The 20,506-nt window shown below is 42.7% G+C and overlaps 1 protein-coding gene across 1 annotated transcript in view; it reads right to left on the bottom strand.

The window, feature by feature from the left end:
• The window catches only part of LOC100558097 (solute carrier family 2, facilitated glucose transporter member 5), a 49,028-nt gene that overhangs the window by 16,196 nt on the left and 12,326 nt on the right, over nucleotides 1-20,506 (bottom strand). Inside the window, exons 5-12 of the mRNA XM_003224234.4 lie at nucleotides 19,041-19,186; nucleotides 17,038-17,170; nucleotides 16,063-16,250; nucleotides 15,327-15,437; nucleotides 9,064-9,165; nucleotides 8,659-8,734; nucleotides 4,188-4,315; nucleotides 1,729-1,952 (exon numbers count right to left, since the gene is read on the bottom strand). Coding sequence (XP_003224282.2) covers nucleotides 1,729-1,952; nucleotides 4,188-4,315; nucleotides 8,659-8,734; nucleotides 9,064-9,165; nucleotides 15,327-15,437; nucleotides 16,063-16,250; nucleotides 17,038-17,170; nucleotides 19,041-19,186 — 1,108 coding nt within the window. The remainder of the gene's footprint in view (nucleotides 1-1,728; nucleotides 1,953-4,187; nucleotides 4,316-8,658; nucleotides 8,735-9,063; nucleotides 9,166-15,326; nucleotides 15,438-16,062; nucleotides 16,251-17,037; nucleotides 17,171-19,040; nucleotides 19,187-20,506) is intronic.

The following is a 20,506-nucleotide window of genomic DNA, read 5'->3' as shown; positions in this document are numbered from 1 at the left end:
GGGTTGCCATAAATTGGAAATGACTTGAAGGCATACAATGGTGTATGGTGTAAAGAATCATGTGGTTAGCCTTTCCAATGTCTGCACACTTAATATATTCAAATGGGAGCTAGTTCCACAGTAGCCTGTTTGTTGTAACATTTTCTAACTTGTCAACTATAGGCAGATATTTGGATATTTATTTCATAAGCAGTGCTCTTTTTCTGTGTTGTTGTTGTTCAGGCCTGTAGCCAGGATTTTGATTCAGGGGGGAGGGGGGCTGGGATTTTGGGTGGGGGGGGGGGCTGAGTCTGAGTAAGAGAGGATCTACCCTAGCAAACCTTTTGTATCGTTATCCCAATATCCCCATACACATGGGATATATTGAGCATGGTAATCAGATCATGATATGAATGAACGTAACAGTTTAAATAATAAATGTAAGGCCTTCTCGTGGACCACTCTGAGAGTATCGGGGGGGGGGGAGGGTGAAGCCCCTCAAGCCCCCCCCCCCCGGCTACATGCCTGTTGTTGTTGTTGTTGTGTGTATGTATGTAAGAGAGAGAGTTTGAGATTTCTTTTGGAATTGCAGTCTTTTGGCATTGCAGGATGTATGTGACTGTAATTGTACTGTTGTAGCCACCTTCGTATGGATGATATTTACTGTTGTTTAGGGATTGCACTATAGTGTTGCTTATTTGGTATAACATTTCGTTATTGAATCTATGAGAGGACTGTACCAGCAAGGAATTGCTTATTATTTGTTTCCTATTATGTATGTATTGGTTGTTGTATTTATGCATTGAATGTTTGCCTTTTTGTGATTGCAATCCACCCTGTGTCCCTTCGGGGACATAGAGTGGAATATAAATAAATTATTATTATTATTATTATTATTATTATTATTATTATTATTATTATTATTATTGCTTATACTTTTTAAAAGCAAATAATTCCAGAGCCAAGCTAGCATTTGTTTTATTTTTCAATTTTGTTTCGAGTGGGATGTATGGATATCATTGTAATTCCACAAATTGGGTGTATAAAGTGATTAAATCAGATTTAGAAATGTTCCTTTTGGGGATTATAGGTCTCAATTTGGCCACTGGCCTTTCTAGGTGTAGGGATTATTGGAATTATTGATGGAAAAGGCAATGTTTCCAAACTGTAGAAAAACTATGGTACCAGTTTTTTGTGTTATAAGTCTCTGAATATGGTTTCAGGCAATATGCTGCAATAGAGTGATAGAATCGTGGAACTGGAAGGAACCCAAGACCACCTAGTCTAAGCCACATGGCTTCAGGAAATGTAAATCTTGAAACAAGGTTGATAAGTCTCCCTAAAATTTTCGTAAATCCTGTAAAGGATGAGCCCCAACCATTACATTATAATAATTTCATATATACCAGTTGTCTGAGAATAGTTGTTATTTAACTATTTCGATTTTAAGGCCTCAGGAGTAGGCCATGAAGGAGGAGGAATAAATTTGGAATGAAGGGTACCCACAAATGTGTGGGGCAGTGATCAGTTGGGTAGAATGATGCAGAAGAAGCACCTTAGTTTTCTACAAGTCCTTTTTGGCCTATTGGTCTATTGACCAGGCAAAAAGAAAGGAGATGTAGAAAGTGAATCAATGGTTCCATCTCCCTGAGCCCAAGGGCAGAAGACATCTCACTAAGATGGCTTTTGAACAGAAGGAATGGCTTCAGAAATAGTAAACAAGAAAATCATCATGGGTTAGATTCTGACCCAGAATATTCCAAGGAACTGTTCTCCAGGGCTCCGTAGCCATTGAACTTGACCATCTTGACAGCATTGGGCAAGCGAGAGAAGAAGCTGTGGCGAGAGGCAAACATGTGGCTGATTTCCATAAAGGTCTTGTTTTTAGTCTCAGGGATGATGAAATAGACATACAATGCAACCACAAGGCAGATGCCACAGAAAACCAAGTAGCAGTAGGCACCCGCTGACATCTGAAAATGAAAACAAAGTAGAGTGAGGAAGACAACCAGAGAGAAAGAATGCATAGGATTCATCCAATCATCATATTTACTTGCAACTAGTAGTATTTGGGGTATTGGAGTCCAGCTTGGGAGTAGACCTCGGTATTTCAACCCGAAGTATCACTTATGATAACGCAACGCAACTCTTCGGAATACAAGAAGCGTGGACTTTCAAGCTCAGGATTATCTATTTCTGGGGATCTTGTAGCATCTATGAGACTAACTTGAGAGAGAAAAAATTTGCAACATGAACTTTCATAGACTCAAAAATAGACTGAGTTGACTAAATCTTATGCTACAACCTCTTTTCTCCCAATTAGTCTCAAAGGTCTTTTTATATACAGTATGGCCCTCATATCCATGGGACTGTTTTATATGATTTCATGTCTCTAGGCATTCTTCCATCATAGGTTGATCACGAGTCAAACTTGAAGGCTTAGAAATGCTACAGAGGCATTCATTCTAGGCATTTTAGATCCTTCAGTGCGCTTCAGTGGTATTTTTCTATTGGAAGTCATTCATTTCAATAGGCTTTGCAATTATCTGTGGTTTCACATTTCCAAATTAAGTCTGGAATGTACCAAGGAAGTCATATTGTACCGATACAGACTAATATGGCTGTATTTCTGAGTACAAACACTCCATGTCCTTGGAGGATACATCCCTGGACTTACTGTGGACACATGGAACTGTGGATAATATTATCTACAGTGACTGATTAATGGTCCTCCAGGGTTTAGACAGGGGTGAGTCCCAGCTCACTCAGGAGACAGAAGGTGCCAGGTAGCAAAATGTCTTCCTTGATAGAACTGGCTTACAGTTTGGGGCAATCACATTCTGCCAGACAAACCCCTCTGATTTTTCTTTGCCAAGAAACACTTGTGATAGGGTTGCCATAAGTTGGAAACAACTTGAAAGCACATAGCAACAAACATTCTTGTGATGTGGTTAAAGGATAGCCCTATGAAGAGCAGCTTAAAGAGCTGGGCATGTTCAGTCTGCAGAAGAGAAGGCTGAGAGGAGACATGATGGCCATGTATAAATATGTGAGGGAAAGTCATAGGGAGGCAAAAGCAAGTTTGTTTTCTGTTGCCCTGAAGACTAGGACGCGGAACAATGGCTTCAGACTAAAAGAAAGGAGATACAACCTGAACATTAGGAAGAACCTCACTGTGAGAGCAGTTCAGCAGTGGAACTCTCTGCCCCGGAGTGTGGTAGAGGCTCCTTCTTTGGAGGCTTTTAAACAGAGGCTGGATGGCCATCTGTGTTGGGGGTGCTTTGAATGCGATTTTCCTGCTTCTTGGCAGGGGGTTGGACTAGATGGCCCATGACGTCTCTTCCAATTCTATGATTCTATAATTTATGGCCAACTGCATTTTTCTAAAAGTTCTCTCCCCTGTAATTTCAGCATCATTCACTGGCATGGTTTTCCATCAAATATCAAGGCTTAGAGATTCAATGCAAGTCGTAATGCCAGGTTTGGAAAGAGAGAAACAGACACAAACAATTGAATGTTGTGTTTGTCACAAGTTGTTTCTAGACCAAGTTAGGAGTAACACCCCCAACTTTATAGATAGGGCAGACAACCTGGTGCTTTAGTTCCCATCAACCTCAGACAGCAAGGTTAGGGATGATGGAACTTCGAATCAACATCTGGATGGCACCAGATTGCCTACCCTATAGTTTCTCCCATTCACAAGCTGGAGCATTATACTTTCACAGAAAGCATTAATCAACACCATAGGTACATAAGATGGAATAATAAATAGGTGGAGGTCATTCCTCACGTTTAATGATGTTACACAAGAGACTAAGCATTAGTCTCCCTTCTATGTTGTGTCCAGGAACCATTGCCAGGACAGTCCTCGTATGAGCATTAATATGGACTGGATCCACACTGCCATACAATGAAGTTTGAATAATATGATGTATTACATGGTAATATAGATTCAGCAACAGAAAGCAGTTTTAAATGTATGGTTATCTGATTCTGTTTTATTGTAAGCCCGCTGAAGTTCCATTTTTGGGAGAAAGGGTAGGTAAATTTGTAATAAATTAGTCCACCGATATTACTTCTTGGCAGGCTGGTTTTCTGCCCAGAGCTTGGGACCATTACTTTCTAAAGAGCTAGGACTGTTAAGAGCAAGTGCTGCTAAAATCCCCCAATCAACATGGCCCACTACCCACCAAAGGACCCAGTTTTACCTGCAGGAAAGGAAACACAAATCCAACAGTGAAGTTTGAGAGCCAGTTGAGGGAGCCCCCAACAATGTAGGCCGATGGCCGGTGGGACTGCTTGAAGAGTTCAGCTGTCATCAAAAAGGGGACACCAGCTGTGGAAGAAATACTATGTTCAGAGCCAGAAAGGATTGTAACTTGAGTTCCTGTCCATATACCTTTGATATATGAACAACTCTGAGAGTAACTAAGGGTGGTTCAAATACTCTTGGAATAAATCATTTTTAAATAGCAGGGATATCCAAAGATGAAAGGTTTACTGGGGTGTTGTGTGATTTTTGGGCTGTATGCTGTTCCAGAAGCATTTTCTCCTGATGTTTTGTCTGCATCAGTGGCTGGCATCTAAAGATGATGGCAGCCACAAATGCAGGTGAAACGCCAGGAGAAAATGCTGCTAGAACATGGTCGTACAGTCCAGAAACCACACAACATCCTAGTGATTCTAGCCGCGAAAGCCTTTGACAATACATAAAAGGTTTAGTTAAAATATGTAGACAAATGAAGGTATTGGAAGGAAGGAAATCTCATAGAAGTTGACTTCTAGATCACTTGGTTTTTCTAAAAGGTCTCTCCTGAACATAAAATAGTCCAGAGAGGGCCAAAAATATGGCCAAATTGTGGGTCAAAATTATTTTTTTGTTGTGGAAGTAGGGAGCCAATATATGTGGTCCCAGCCATATGGTGCCGATAGAGTCAATATAATTATGTCACAGAGCAAATTGAATTTGGTTAATTGGTGATGTCAGGAAGATCAAATGATGCTGAATTGTGTTAACCCAGTAATAGCAGTCCAGGAATACATATTAAACCACATGACCCATTAAGATAAATTGAATCTGGATAGACAAGATCCACACACACGAGTCGACATGATATAGTTCTAATCTTTGGGATCTCTAGCACATTCCCCTGAACTATAGCAGTAATATGTATTCCTGGACAGCTTTATAGCAAAAGACCTTAAGTAAGGGTTCTTTACAATTAATGCAGTTTGTCTGCACTTTAATTGCAAAGTGGGAGGATCCTCTCATGTCCCTGCAAGTGAGAGCTGACAGATGGGAACTCACCCCATCTTGCGGATTCGAACTGACAACCTTCATGTCAACAACCTAACCTTCAGGTCAGTAGTCCAGCCGGCACAAGGGTTTAACCCATTGAGCCACCAGGGGCAATGGAATGAAACATGCCAATACAGTTTTGGCAAAATTGATTACATCATATTATCCTGCCTTTACATTCTTAGGCACATTTGGACAATTTTCACATCAAATGCTTTCAGTATGTTCTGGGTACAGTCCTAATTAAAAATGGAAGATATCCCACACATCCGGGCGTTCGCTGGCAACGTCTCTGTAGATAGACAACTCTTTCACACCAGAAGCAACTTGCAGTTGTTCGCAAGTCTCTTCTGAAACTATAAATCAAAGATTTATAGTTTTCTGAGGGCAGAGAAAGCTAAAAACCTTGAAAAACTACAAGTCCCATAATTCCATGGTATTGAGCCAGGGCAATTACAGTGATGTCAAACCACATTCATTTTACAAGGAAGATACTAACTTACCAAATTACAAATCCCAGGGTTCTATAGGGTGGATCTATGACAGATGGATGAATCCATGACAGTTGAAGTAACATGCTTCTAACTAAACAATATTGCCCTCACTAGATTGTGCACTTGAATGTACATTGCAATGTATATAGAATTCCCCGGTTGAACAGCAGGTTAAACTGCTGAGCTGCTGAACTTGTGGACTGAAAAGTCGGCAGTTCGAATCCAGGGAGTGAGGTAAGCTCCCATTGTTGGCTCCAGCTTCTGCCAACCTAGCAGTTCGAAAACATGCACATGTGAGTAGATCAATAGGTACTGCTCTGTCAGGAAAATAATGGTGCTCCATGCAGTCATGCCAGCCACATGACCTTGGAGGTGTCTACGGACAAGATCGGCTTAGAAATGGAGATGAACACCAAACCCCAGAGTCGGATACGACTAGACTTACTGTCAGGGGAAAACCTTTACCTTTACTTCTGCAATGTATATTCAGAGCTGAGCAGAGTTTTGGAGTAAAAGCCGTCCCCGAATTACAAACATCCAATTTACAAATGACTCATAATTAAGAATGGGGATGAGACAACAGGAAGTGAGAGAAATCTACCCCTAGGAAAGGAAACACACTCCTGGAAGAGTCATCATGGGGGAAAGGTGTCTCCACAGAAATTTTCTCACTAATTCTTATTTCCACGAGTCAATTTTTTCACAATCCAATTATCACAGGGACAGAATGTGAGCTAAAATCTTCTGAACAGGGGCACAGACAGCAGAACAAACAGCACAGGGGTGTTCAACCTTCCCTATGCTATGTGTGTGTGTGTGTGTGTGTGTGTGTGTGTGTGTGTGTGTGTGTGTTGGCTGGGTAGCTGTGCTGCAATCCAGCAAAAGCGGATGCCCAGTTACCAAGGCAACAAGGATACAGGCCCTCCCCTATTTTAGCATCCCTTTGCTAAAATCCCTCCAATGATAGAAAACAGGATGAAATTATTGAAAAAATTATTGAAAAAAATGGTTACTAAATTACCCTCTGCTCTAGTTTGGCTCTTTCCACACTTGAGTATATAACATCACTGATTAAAAGAGGATTCTTTAATGGACGGAACTTCCCTCCAAACCACCAAGACTAGTGCCTGCGGCGGCAGCGGGAGGGGGGTATTTCACTTCTAATGATGCTACTTGTCCTAATGCACCAAGATTATTCCTCGTTCTGTTGCAATTTAAGAAACGCATCCTTCTTTCAGGAGCATGCAGAATGGCTTCCTTAAAATGACTTCTAAAAAACTTTCAAAAATCCATTTAAGGAGTGCTAAGAAGAACCGCTCTGCCCCTCCCCATCCGCCCTCCGCCCCCGGTTGAGTATTGCTCACAGATCACCCAGAGTGGGAAGAGAGATATTTTTATTTAAAAAGTCAGATTCATCATTGTTTGTGAACAATGAGCCATTAAAATCCTAATTAAAGATGTAATTACAGTGAATAAATTCTGGGCCGAGAATGAGTTATGGATCTGTTGGCTGCTGCACTAATACATCAGTTGGGTAAACCAGCAACCGCCTCGTCCATCATATTTAGAGGGCTCCGCTTTCGCCTCTTCGTTAGCAGCAGGCAGAAGAATTGCCTTTGCAACCCAAATTAAGACAGCAAAGGACTTTGCAACTTTGAGAGGCCATTTCAGCCTCACTACTTTTAGGTTATGAAGAGCTGTCCAGAGATTGAGTTTTATGCCATTATCCTTTGTGCCAAATGTTTAGAGCAGTGGTTCAAAATCTGGGGTTCCCAGATTTTTTGGCCTTCAATTCCCAGAAATCCTAACAGCTGGTCAACTGGATGGGATTTCTGGGAGTTGTAGGCCAAAACATCTGGGGACCCAAGGTTAAGAACCACTGGTTTTGAGGGAAGGTGGGAAGGCAATGGGCGGGAACAATGTTGCTCTCCAGATGTTCTTAGACTGTCATTCCTATCAGACACCGTCAGTATAGCCAATGGTGAAGACTGATGGTAGCTGCAGTCCAACTATATCTGGAGCCTCCTGGCTTTGAGTATTGGGCAGGAGAGGGACTTGGGAGATCCAAAGAGCCATGAAGTCCTTAGTTGACCTTGTGCCAGTCAATCTTAGCCTCTTCTACCTCATAGGGTTGTTCTGAGGAAAAATAGGTAGGGGAGGAGTGAAATGTCTGCTTTTGACTTTCTGGAGGAAAGGTGGACATGGATGCAAGTACTCTATACATACTTACATTTTCAGAACATGAATGACCTCTATAAGAAAACAAAGACATTTGCGACATTTTGCAAGAAGAGTACTAATTTGCTGTCCTCAAGAACCCAGATTATTTTGTGCTCTATCAGATAACTGCTGACTGAAAAGTTGGTAGCTTGAATCTGGGAAGTGGGGTGAGCTCCTGCTGCCAGCCCCAGCTTCTGCCAACCTAGCAGTTTGGAAAACATGCAAATGTGAGTACATCAATAGGTATTGCTCTTGCAGGAAGGTAATGGTGCTCCATGCAGTCATGCCGGCTACATAAGCTTGGAGATGTCTACGGACAACGCCGGCTCTTCGGCTTAGAAATGGAAATGAGCACCAACTCCTAGAGTTGGATATGACTAGACTTAATGTCAGGGGAAAACCTTTACCTTTACCTATCAGATAACTCACTTCTTATCATACCTATCCCTCCTAGTCCTTCACTTGTATCCTTGACTACACAAATAGGCCAAACTTCTATGGTTTCAGTGTCTTCACAGTTCTACTCAGATTGAATAATTTCCACATCTTTTTGGACTACAGCTCCCATAATTCCCTAGTCTAGACTTCTGCTGGCTCCCAGTGGTCTTAAATCAGGGCTGTGTCAGCTTCTATTCCTTGGTTTCATCCACAGGAGAAGGAACTCACCCGGACCTATGCAGAATCCCGCAATGATTCCAATGACACAGGCCACACTGACATAACGCATCCAGGAGACAGCTGCCTGGAGAGAGACAGGAGGTTTCCAAGAGATTAAATAACCAGCTGCAAATGGGCATCCACCTCTTACTCTGGATTCTCAGATGCCATGACTTCCTCAGGTCTGCAGTAGCATGAGGCTAGGCTGCAGTCTACTGGTTATCCCAGTCCCTTTGACCTTGCATGATCAGTTACTTCAGTCCCAACCTGTGATGATGTACAGCATTCTTTGCTCTCCCAGTTCTCTCTACCACCCCCTGAGTATACAAAGAATATCCAGAACTCGGGTCACTACAGAAACCGTGTTACCCCCAAGATCCATTGGCCTTTCTGTACTCATTCAGAAGTTCCTACCTGCAGCAACAGAGACACAGTGATGCCGGCACAGCATATGCCCATGAAACAGAAACCAGTTATGACAAGTGGGCGACGCCCCAGCTTCTCAATCGTGAAGCACTGCAAAGAAAAATATGTCTGAGGATAGTTCTTGTTGATTTGGTTGCATTCATGTGCACAAGTAAGTACATACACCAAAAGAGGGCAATGCTTATTGGACATCAACAATGGTATTTCATAAATTAATTCGGATATTAATGACCACAGAACATGTAGCCTTGCCTGATTTTGGTGAACTCTGTGGTCATTAATACCAGAATTTGCTTTTAGCATCAACACTGAAAGTTGGGGAATCACATTCCCTTATATTCATTACAACAAGGCATGATTCCTCTCTTTGGAATCTCAGAGTGCCACCAAATTTCCATGCCATTGCGAAATTTCAGTTAAAGAAAGAAATGCCTGATGGCAGGACCATCTAATCCCATCAACAGCATAATGGGGCTGGAATATGATCCTTTAGCAATTCTGGATTTCGTCTCTGGAGTTGCAAAGAGATTTGGGATTTGGTGAGAGAATAATGGGCCCATTACCACTCTGAAATTATAAAATCTTAGATTTAATGGGTTAGATGCTGGGAATGTATGTTCTGGGTTTTGTTCCTAGCTTTCAGAAGGGGTTTCATCTAATATATCGGAGACAGGAGGTACTTAGAAGCTGAACAGTTCAGCTCAGCTCTGGGAGAAGACAACAGAATGTCTGATAAAAGCTGATGCAAAACGGGCTCAGACACCAACATTTGCAGGTTGATTCCTGGAGTAAATAAGTGGGGCCCTGGGGATAGGGCTCTGGACAGACTGGGAGCTGGCAAAAGGAGGAAAGCCCTGGGATCCAGGAAATTGTGGTTGCCAGGATTGGGGGAAAGAAGCTGCCAGAAGGAAGCCGAAGCAGAAGACTGCTGACAGCAGAACAAATGCCTGTAATTTTATAACCAACCTCACTGCATCCATTGGGGGCTGTTTTTGTCGGCACTCAGGAGCAATCAGGCTGATGGAGCGATGAGCTTGCCAGAGTTAGGCATTGCTGATGGGCAGCAAACGCGGGTGGTGGGCGGGAGAGCTATGCGTTTGGGTAATAGGGAGAGGCACAGGTCCGACATGGGTGGCCCCTGGGTGATACCTGACTGGAAAGCCGTCCCAGCAGCGCTAAAATTTGGAATCAAAGGACCTGTGACAGTTGCGGCAACCAGCCCTGTTGAAGGAAGGTGGCTTCAAGATGTATTAGGTATGAGATTTTTCTGCAATGTATACCTCTGGTCTAATAAAAGAACAAAACCCACACTAAAACTTTATAGTAAATAGGCTCAACAAACTTGCTGCGGATGTAGCCAAACTTCCTGCCAGAAGCCTTTGTTCTTCCTTTCCTTAGCCCACACAAATGTATGAACAAAAATCATGAAGTCTTTTTTAACAATCTCTCAAGGCAATCAGGAGTGTTACATGTACCTTATCTCTATTACAGTGGTTCCCAACCTTTTTTTTGACCAGGGACCACTTGACCAGGAACCACTCTCCAACATTAGTACCAAAAGGCTTATGAATCACTTTTTAGTCAACTTTAGATTCAATTTGATTATTTGGGTGCTGATTCAGAAAATTGCATTGGATAGATCACATCAGCTCTAGTTTCTGATGCAGAACATATGCCACCCAGTAGTCGCCATCTGCTTGCCCACAGAAAACCATATTTAATAATCTAGAGCTGATGTGGTCTATGCAATTTTCTGAATTAGCACCCCAAATAACCCCAGGAACAAGGACCCAACTCCCGGATTGTGAAGGATAGAAGTCAGTGATTAATTCTGCATTATAACCATGGGGTTTGGAAAAATTGCTGAGGTTAGTAATGACTCATGCAGTCCCCACAAATATGATAGCAATATCCCACTCTTTTGCATCTGTTTCCTTTAAATGCAGATAATTGCTTAAAGAGCACAACATTGCACACGTCTCCTTAGACGTCAGGGGTTATTTCCAGGAAAGGTATATAGGATTGTAGTCTAGAAACTGATTTACTACAGACCCAACTGAGAAGGGCTTAGAAAAGAGCTGCTAAGACTGCACTGTTTTCCATATCCTTCAGTTACTGTTTCGGTTATGTATTTATTAAATAAACACTTTGTTATTGTTAAGGTCCATTTCTCAAATATTGTACATTGCCTTAACAGCTCTAGAAAATGGAGGGGCAATGAAGAAATAAATGAAAACAAACAAGTGGTTTTTCAGGCTCCTATTTGATGCCCCTTCTTTTTTGTTTCTCCCCTGCAACCTTCCTCCTGTGGAGATTGTGACAACCTGAGAGCTCTCCAATCTGTCATTTTTCATTCTGCCTCTGCTTTTCATCCCATACCCCCAGAACATACCCTTCAACATTTTACAGAGGAAAACTGGGACATGTTTGGCCAAGCAACATTGGACTGGATAAAAATGACAGAGATTATTCATGAAGAAGTACACACAAACAGATTCGTTGGGATTGTCCCTACCCTGAAAAAGTTGGAAGAGATATACGGGCATTTAAGGAGGAACAGCCAGGGCAAAGGGGGAAAGCACTATTAGCTTATAAGATATTATTTAGTTAAGCTTGGTAAATAAGTTATAACTCTTGCAGTAGGTTCATTTATTGATTGAGGCCAGGTTCATTAGAATGTAATGAACCGGGCATAGATAGTCCATAGAACAGTAGTTTCCAACCTTTTTTTGACCAGGGACCACTCTACTTCATTAGTACCTAAAGGGTTATAAATCAGTTCTGGTCAACTTTAGATTTGGTTTGGTTATTTGAGGTGCCAATTCAGAAAATTGGATTGGATAGACCACATCAACTGTAATTTCTGATATAGAACATATGCCATCCAGGAGTCACCATCTGCTCGCCCACAGAAAACCATATTTAATAAGCTAGAGCTGATATGGTCTATCCAATGCAATTTTCTGAATCAGCACCCCAAATAACCCCAGGAACAGGCCTAAAAAGGAATACATCAAGAATTTTATTATTATTATTATCCATAGTAGTAATTGCGAGGCCAGAGACCATATTTTAGTTTTTGTGACCCACTAGTGACCCACAGACCACAGGTTGAGAACCACTGTGATAGAACAATAATGTCTCCATCTCTGAAGTATCCAAAGAACCTACATTCTTATACCTGAGAATGCCAGCGCTCTAAACACAACAGACATGACTCATTTTCTTTTGAGTATGCCATGGCAAGATGACGGATGGTGGGTGGACAATAAATGTCCCAAAGCAGTCTCTTTTTTAGGCTCAGGCAAGGACAGTAAGCAACTATATAGGCCAGAGGTGGGGGATCATGTGACCCTCCAAATCACATTGACCTGTAGTTCTCACCTGTCCTAGCTAGTGCAGTCAATTATAAGCAATTATGGTAGCTATAGTCCAAAATGATATCTCCATGCTCATTATATGTACTTATATACATTATATATCCATATATAGGATACAGAATGAGGGACGCCTGGTTTGACAGCAGTACACGTGAAAAAGATCTTGGAGTCCTTGTGGACAACAAGTTAAACATGAGCCTACAATGTGATGCGGTGGCAAAAAAAGCCAATGGGATTTTGACCTCCATAAATAGGAGCCTAGTGTCTAGATCCAGGAAAGTTGTGCTACCCCTCTTATTCTGCCTTGGTCAGACCACACCTGGAATACTGTGTCCAGTTTTGGGCACCGCAGTTGAAGGGAGATATTGACAAGCTGGAATGAGTCCAGAGGAGGGCAACTAAAATGATCAAGGGTCTGGAGAACTAGGAGGAGCGGCTTAAAGAGCTGGGCATGTTTAGCCTGCAGAAGAGAAGGCTGAGAGGAGACATGATGAAGACCATGTATAAATATGTGAGGGAAAGTCATAGGGAGGAGGGAGCAAGCTTTTTTTCTGCTGCCTTTGAGCAAGAATGTGGAACAATGGTTTCAAACTACAGGTAAGGAGATTCCACCTGAACATTAGGAAGAACTTCTTCACTGTGAGAACTGTTTAGCAGGGGAACTCTCTGCCCCAAACTGTGGTGGAGGCTCCTTCTTTGGATGCTTTTAAGCAGATACTGGATGCTTATCTGTCAGGGGTATTTTGAATGTGGTTTTCCTGCTTCTTAGCAGGGGGTTGGACTAGATGACCCATGAGGTCTCTTCCAACTCTATGATTCTATGATTCTAATTGTGAAAGATTCAGCAAAACCATCCATGTAGAGACATTTTTATTATACAAATATTTGGAAGTCTGCTTTTTGTTCTAGTCTTTTTTTGGGGAAAAGAAAAACTGCCAAGGCTATACATGATATCTCTTTGGTTTCTCCAACATGATGGCACTCCTATCTAATTGCCCAGCTTGTTGTGTCAATTAGTCAATCTCATAATGTTCAAACGTATTAAGAACCAAGCACTGTTTTGTATAGAAATTCTTTTCCATTTCAAAATAGTAATGTGTGTGTAGCTTTATGAGTGGGTGCATAGATTTTCATTGATGCTAACTTCTCATTCTCAAGGAAAACTCCCAGTTGCTGTGAACTGTGTTATTGGAACACCTGGCCAAGCAGCATTTTGCTTGAGTATCTTTTCTCTTTGGGTCAGCTCTCTCAACTGCTGCTTGAAATATTTAATGTGGTTGTTGCACTCCCCATTCAAACCTAAAATCAAATCAATCTCCCTCCTCTACAGAACCTGAAGGCAACCGCAAATAGGATTAGATATGGAAAAACAGGGAAACGATAAGTTAAGGTATGCAACTTAGCCTCTGTGCTGTATAAGCAGTAATAGCCAAGATACTGTTTAACATCTGCGGAGTGTAAAGTTCCACCCTTGTACTTATGCAGAGCTCCGGAAAAGTAATGACTGCCACGCAGGCAACAGGACAAGACTGGTTCTGGTTTGTGTGTGTGTGTGACTCTAGAATTCTCCCTGGTGTCATCCAGACTTTGCTACTGTCCCTTCCCACACCTTCCTGAACTCCTTGACCCAGCACTTTAATCGCTTCTCGTCAGTGGAGATCACTGTGGCCTAAAAAGCCAGTGAGACAGAAAGAGAACCAAAGCAGATTTCACAGCTACTGTCTTATCTTACTGTGTTCTGATAAACTTTGGACCCTTAGGTGCTCAGAGACATTGCAACTCAGCAGTGGAGCTTCTCCTTCCCGTTGCTGCACAAGTCTGGCCCCTAAACACTGGAATGGCCCTCAGTCCTGAGGTGCATGTTATTGCCCATGGCATCAAAAATTCACACACAAACACACATGTTATCCCTAAGGCTGTGTTTGTCATGCATGACCTCACCAAAGTCCCTTCACCCCCCTTACTTTGGAAAGGTGGCTATTTTTTTTATAAACAAACTCCCTCCTTTAGCACCATCTATCTATATCTATATCTATATCATCTATCTATACACATAATAAAAGTGAAAATCTGTATGTGTGTATGTGGCACAGGCGTTTGCTCACACAGACAGCCTCCAGCCTCCACAAACAGGTTATAGTTCCCAGTGCTGTGCAGTCACCAAGTCACTCCCTCCCAGGAATTACAGGTTACAGCGAGCACATCCCAGTGTTCCTTTCTCTCGCCATTTGCATGACCCGCCCACCGCCTCTCCCTTAACTCTTTCCCACCCTTTCCTATGGCACACAGCAAACAGTGCAACTGAACACACTAGAGAGAGAGGTTTGGGGGAGAATTCACCATAATTTATAGGAGTTGTAGGGACTGGGATGTATAGTTCACCTTCAGTCTAAGAGCACTCTGAACCCCATCAACAATGGACCTGGAACTAATTTGGCACACAGACCCAACATGGCCAGATTTGCATACTGGTGGGGTTTGGCATCCAGGAGTTATCGTTCACCTGTATTCAGAGAACACTGAACCCAGCAAGTGATGCATCTGGACCAAACTTGGCTCACAGACCCAATGTGCCCAACTGTGAATACTGGGGGAGCTTTGAGAGTGTTGACCCAAGGTTTTAGGGAATTGTAGTTCACCCAAATCTTTATGTATTTTCTAGTGGGAGCATTCATAAAAAACAAAAGCAAATGCTGAGTATTTTTCTAATACATAGCGTAACATAGGACCAAACTGATATGACCTCACATCCAAAAACAAACAAGTCCCTTTTCAAATAACCTGGGCATTGCCGGGTACTCAAGATAGTTTAATATAAAGTTAAATCCCTTTACAGACAAGATATGTCAGTCCAAAAAAATTCATACTTACACCTATCAAACCAGCAATGACTTCGATTGCACCAGTGCCCACTGTCGTGTAGGGGATTTCTGGGTCCGGAATGCCAGCATTCTCAAAAATGGCATTGGTGTAAAACCAGATCTATGAATAAAGTAAAATCATGAGTGTAAAGACCTGCTTTGCATTTTCTTTGGAAGTCCCTCTTGGGGATGGCTGCACTGGGCATTAGGAAAATGACTAAACAAATTCAAATTTGTGCATTGTTTCTGAATGAAAACTGAGTGATGTAGTGAATATCATTGTGTATGGTGAGGACAAGGCTAGGTACAAGGCAAAATGAATTTGCAGAATAGCATTAACTGGAACATGTGTTATACTAAACCACTATAAATGCACAAAGTGAAATGGAAACAATGATTTGGAGAGGAACATGTTGGCAACTCAGATTTCTTTGCTTCCATATATGGAAGACGCTGCAGAACAACAGATGAAAACATATAGGTGGAAAGCTTGGAATTCAGTATTTCATTCTCCTTTTTGAGCTCACAAATCCTAGGATTTACTAGTCAGTATAGCTACTGGCTTGAGGATTCTGGCAATCATAGCTAAAAAATGAGAAAGAATCCTGTTCAGAAAGGGAATGAAAGTAACAAGAGAAGAAAAAAATAATGCTTGGAGCTACAGAAGGTAGATGAAGCAAAGTCACACAGAAGCCTCATGGCTGGGCTGAGTCCTAGAAATGATGACCAAGAGTAAGAGCCCTTACCGCATCTATTCCCGAAAGCTGCATGCCCATGTTGATCACCACAACAGAGAGCACTTGCCATCGCACAGAGCGATCTCGCAGTAATTGCCACACGGACAAAGTCTCCACAGAGGCAAGGGAACGCTTCTCCTCCTCCATCTCTTCAATCACATCCTGCACATCGTACTTGCCAAGGAACCATCGCAATGCTGTGGGGAAAAGACGGGTGAAACTAGTCAAACAAGACACAGGTTCTGAGCAAGGCTGAACAACCCCTGGGGTGCATGCAGTCCTTAAAGCAAAATTTACTGGTTTCTGGTGACCATGATAAAAACTATTTTCAAGTGGTTGGATATAAAGATTCAACACTTCCATGTTTAAGATTTGCCCACTCCGGTTTTAGGGAAGGGCAATGGGAAGATAGCAGCATCCCATCAAGCCACTATTGCAAGATTAGGATGTTTCTTGCAGCCCAGTGCATGTGTTACATTCAATTGCAGATAATTTCTTGTGAGCCACATTCCACTGGTCAGCAGGGCCAGACACAAAAGGATGGGATCAAGAATATCAGCATTAGATTAAAAATCCTACTGAGATTAAGTTAAGCTTTACAGGTGATTTGAAACACTTTAGGCTGGGTTAGAAACCATATAGATGATGGTGTGATGGACAAGTGGATGCAGCTCCCTACAGAATTCCCTACAGAGGGCTGAATTGAGATTCCATAAGGGACAAACTGTCCTAGAATGTGAGATTCCCTATCCTTGTATGAGCTTCAAGATCTTTGGAGGCTGACCTCAATATCAGAGCTTTCATTTATAAAGAATGCGTACAAGCAAGTTTTTGTTTTTGTTTTTTAAACCAGGAAGAAATCAGGGTTGGCCCTCTGAATCTGGGGTTCCCTCATTTACTAGACAGGAAACTGGAAAGGAGTCCAAGAAGGTGGAACCTGGCTCTTTCCCAGATCTGGGCACCCTAAGGGAACATGCCACTCACCAACTGTAGCTTCCTCAACATTGTTCTTCTCAATGAGCAGGTAACGGGGGCTTTCTGGAAACCAGTTGAGCAGTGTAAACTGGACTAAGGAAGGTATAACAACCACAGAGAGGATGAGAGGCCAGTAGGCATCCTAGAAAGAGAGTGCCCAACAGAGATTATTTAATGTCATGCTGATCCTACTAACGGACATACACATACACTGGATAGATGTTGAAAAACAGGGGTGTTTTATTAAACAATTATTTTTCTAAGTGTTCTCAAGGGGAGGCAATGAGGCGGCAAGGTACATGTATTGGCTGGGAGGGTAAATGGATAGAAGTGAGAGTGACTTGAGATGCAGCTACACTGTAGAATTAATGCAGTTTGACACTACTTTAATTGACTCGGGTCAATGCTATGGAATCAAGGAAGCTGGTGAGGCACCAGCACTCTTTGGCAGAGAAGACTGAAGAGCTTGAAAAATTACAACACCTATGATTCCATAGCATTGAGGAATGGCAGTTAAAGTAGTGTAAAACTACATTAATTGTATAGTATAGGTCAGGTCTTGACTTTGAAAGAGCTGGGGGTGGAGATGGCCAACAGGGAGCTCTGGCGTGGACTGGTCCTTGAGGTCACAAACAGTTGGAAACAACTGAGTGAATAAACAACAACACAGATCAGGCCTGCACAACCTGTGACCCTCCAGGTGTTTTGTCCTCCAAATCCCAGAAGCTCTAGCCAGTTGTTCCCATGTCTTGGATTTCTGGGAGCAGAAGTCCCAAATACCTGGGACTTACCTCTGACAGCAAGCTCTCTTCCTATTACAAATCTATTGTTTTCTTCTTTATCCGGAGTGAGCTCTGATAGTGGTTCTTTTCTTCTTCTCTCTTAAAGTGGCATACCTATCTTGCAACATTGTGGCTCATTGTTGGGACAAAGTACCAGCTGTTAGGATTTCTGGGAATTGAAGGTCAAAAACATCTGGGGACTAATGGACAGGAAACCCTACTCTGGATGATGAAACCTATGTTGTTAAAGATGATTCAGGATCTCTCTTACCTGGCAATTTTACATGAGCAGGGAAACGTGGACTGGAATCCACTGCTGCCTGTCTCCATGATGTTTGGTGAGTGAGTATCAAACCAGTGGAAATGATGGAGTATCCCTCAGCTTTAGGACAGTATAGACAGTGGAGTCAGGCCTGATTTGGACTGATCCATGGTCCAAACTGGTCAGTGGCACCAGCATCTTTTCCCTGTGCTCATCTGTGCAAGGAAAGGGGATGTATTGTGCCCCTGCTGTTGTTCACAGCCAGCCATGGAGCTCCATCAAGCTCTTAACTATAGTGGGCACCACATTCTGAAATCAGCAGATAAACTGATACAACAACAAGAAGGTTGCTCCTTGCTGGATGCATGGGCAACTTTGTTAGAATGAAACACCCACGGGTAATGAGCTGGCACTTTCTGGTAGAGACTTCTCAATCCTTTGTCAAATCAAAAATGCCAAGTTTCCATAGAATTGAACTATGGCACTTAAAATAAAATCAAACCGCTATTTTGCACCTTCAGTTATTTCCTTGTAAACAAACCAAAACATCACATAAATGGTCTAAATTTTCCAACCATTTGCTTTACATTGGGAATTCAACCTGGATAATAAACAGTGCCCTTGAGGTTTTTCTCCTTTACTCAAAGTACAAATAACAACTCGGGAATTCCAGAAGTCTAGCCTTTTGATTCTCTGGTAGCAGTTTATTATCTGATAACAACTAATGATAGTATTTCTTATGGTGCACAGGTGTGTGGGGCATTTAGTTACTCTTCTTCTTATGTTGAACTGCAACTGAATGCCCCTGTTGAGGTGGGACGGGTTATAAATAAAGTTGTTGTTGTTGTTGTTGTTGTTATTAATCATGCCACCCCTCACCACTTGCAAGGAGTGATGAAAGAGCCTCAAACTGCCCACTCTTGTGGTCAAACCCATTCCATGCAAGTAATAGGATTGTGACCATTTACCTCCCCAAGAAGCTCTGGAAGGCCAAGGACCTGGGCAGAGAAAACACCCAGGCAAATGAAGATGCTTGGTACAAGGCCCAGGAACCCACGGAGGTTCTTGGGGGCAATTTCTCCCAGATACATGGGCACCACACTGAGACAGATACCTGGTAGGGAAAAAGAATGAAAGTTTTGTGTTAATATTGCCAATTCAAGAGGCTCAGAGAAGAGAAACCTAAATAAAGGCCATGGCAACACTCCTTGACCCAGTAAACCCAGAACCGATGGCAGGCTAAATATGCTGCCGAGTAACAAAGCTCTACTTAATCTCTGAAAAGAGCCTTATTGGACCATTGCCATAATGAGGCTGAAAGAGATGGCATGTGCATACTAAATAACTAGAAACAAACATACAGAGCACAATGTGTGTGTGTTAACATGGCTGAATGCCCATATAGAAAAGTAGTATGTCTGTTATGGTTGAGCCTTATGGCTCCAATACTGGGAGACATGGTCGTAAGACTCCTCGAGAGTCAGACTCTCTTGAGGAGCGAGAGAGAAAACGGCTGCGGGACTTATTTGCAGAACCAACTGACGAAGACTCCTTTGAGGGTTTTACCGAGGGAATGGAGGAAGAGGTGGTTAGCTCAGAAGAGGATGACATGGAATGGACTCGTGTGAGGGAGGATTTGGGTGTTCCTGGTAATGATAGCATGGGAAGCGACTGGCGGGTTGCAGGATCGGACCCGTGGACGAGTTGGAGGGATGGGACGGGATCCACAGCTGGGGATGCTGTGGGGCGTAGTCAAAGGTGTTTTAGCTCTGATGAGGATGATGATGATGAGGCACCTGGAATTAGGGTTACAGCTGATAGCGATGAGGAGTTGTAAACTGGCATAAAATGGGGTCTTGAATCCAGGGCTAATTGCGTTGGGCAAGGTAATCTGGACGAACGCTTGGGCTCTTGTTGGGAATTTCCTGAAGACGGGTGTGTTTCGTTTGCTGAATACGTAAGTTACCAAGGACACTGGGCATAGACGGCGGGAGGAACTGTGTGGGCTTTTGTTGTGCAACCTGTGTTTAATCTTATTAGCTTGGTCCTCCGTCGTCTTCTTGACGGACATTAATTGCCTATTCTGGATTGACGTTGGACTGACTGACTGACTACGACCTCGGACTACCCTTTCTGTGGCTTTCGGTGGAATTGGTGAACCGAAGACATCTGTACCTGGCTTTCGACCTCGGACCGGACTGGGACCCTGCTGACCGTGGCTACCCTGATTGAAGCGCCTGGATCCGGATTCTGTTTGTGGCACGGAGGAGTAACAATCTTAGTTACTCATTGGCAGCTTTCGAAGTAGCAGAGAGGAATCTGCTGCCAGCTTTTATGTTTCTTTGAATCTTTGTTTATCAGCTTTTGTTTGTTCTAATTGCCAGGCTGAAGTAAGCATTTTCTGTTTAAACCGGATTAAACTCCTGTTTAATCC

Source organism: Anolis carolinensis, chromosome 3, assembly GCF_035594765.1.
Source record: "Anolis carolinensis isolate JA03-04 chromosome 3, rAnoCar3.1.pri, whole genome shotgun sequence".
Taxonomy (NCBI): domain Eukaryota; kingdom Metazoa; phylum Chordata; class Lepidosauria; order Squamata; family Dactyloidae; genus Anolis; species Anolis carolinensis.
This window is presented reverse-complemented; position numbering and strand designations above follow the sequence as displayed.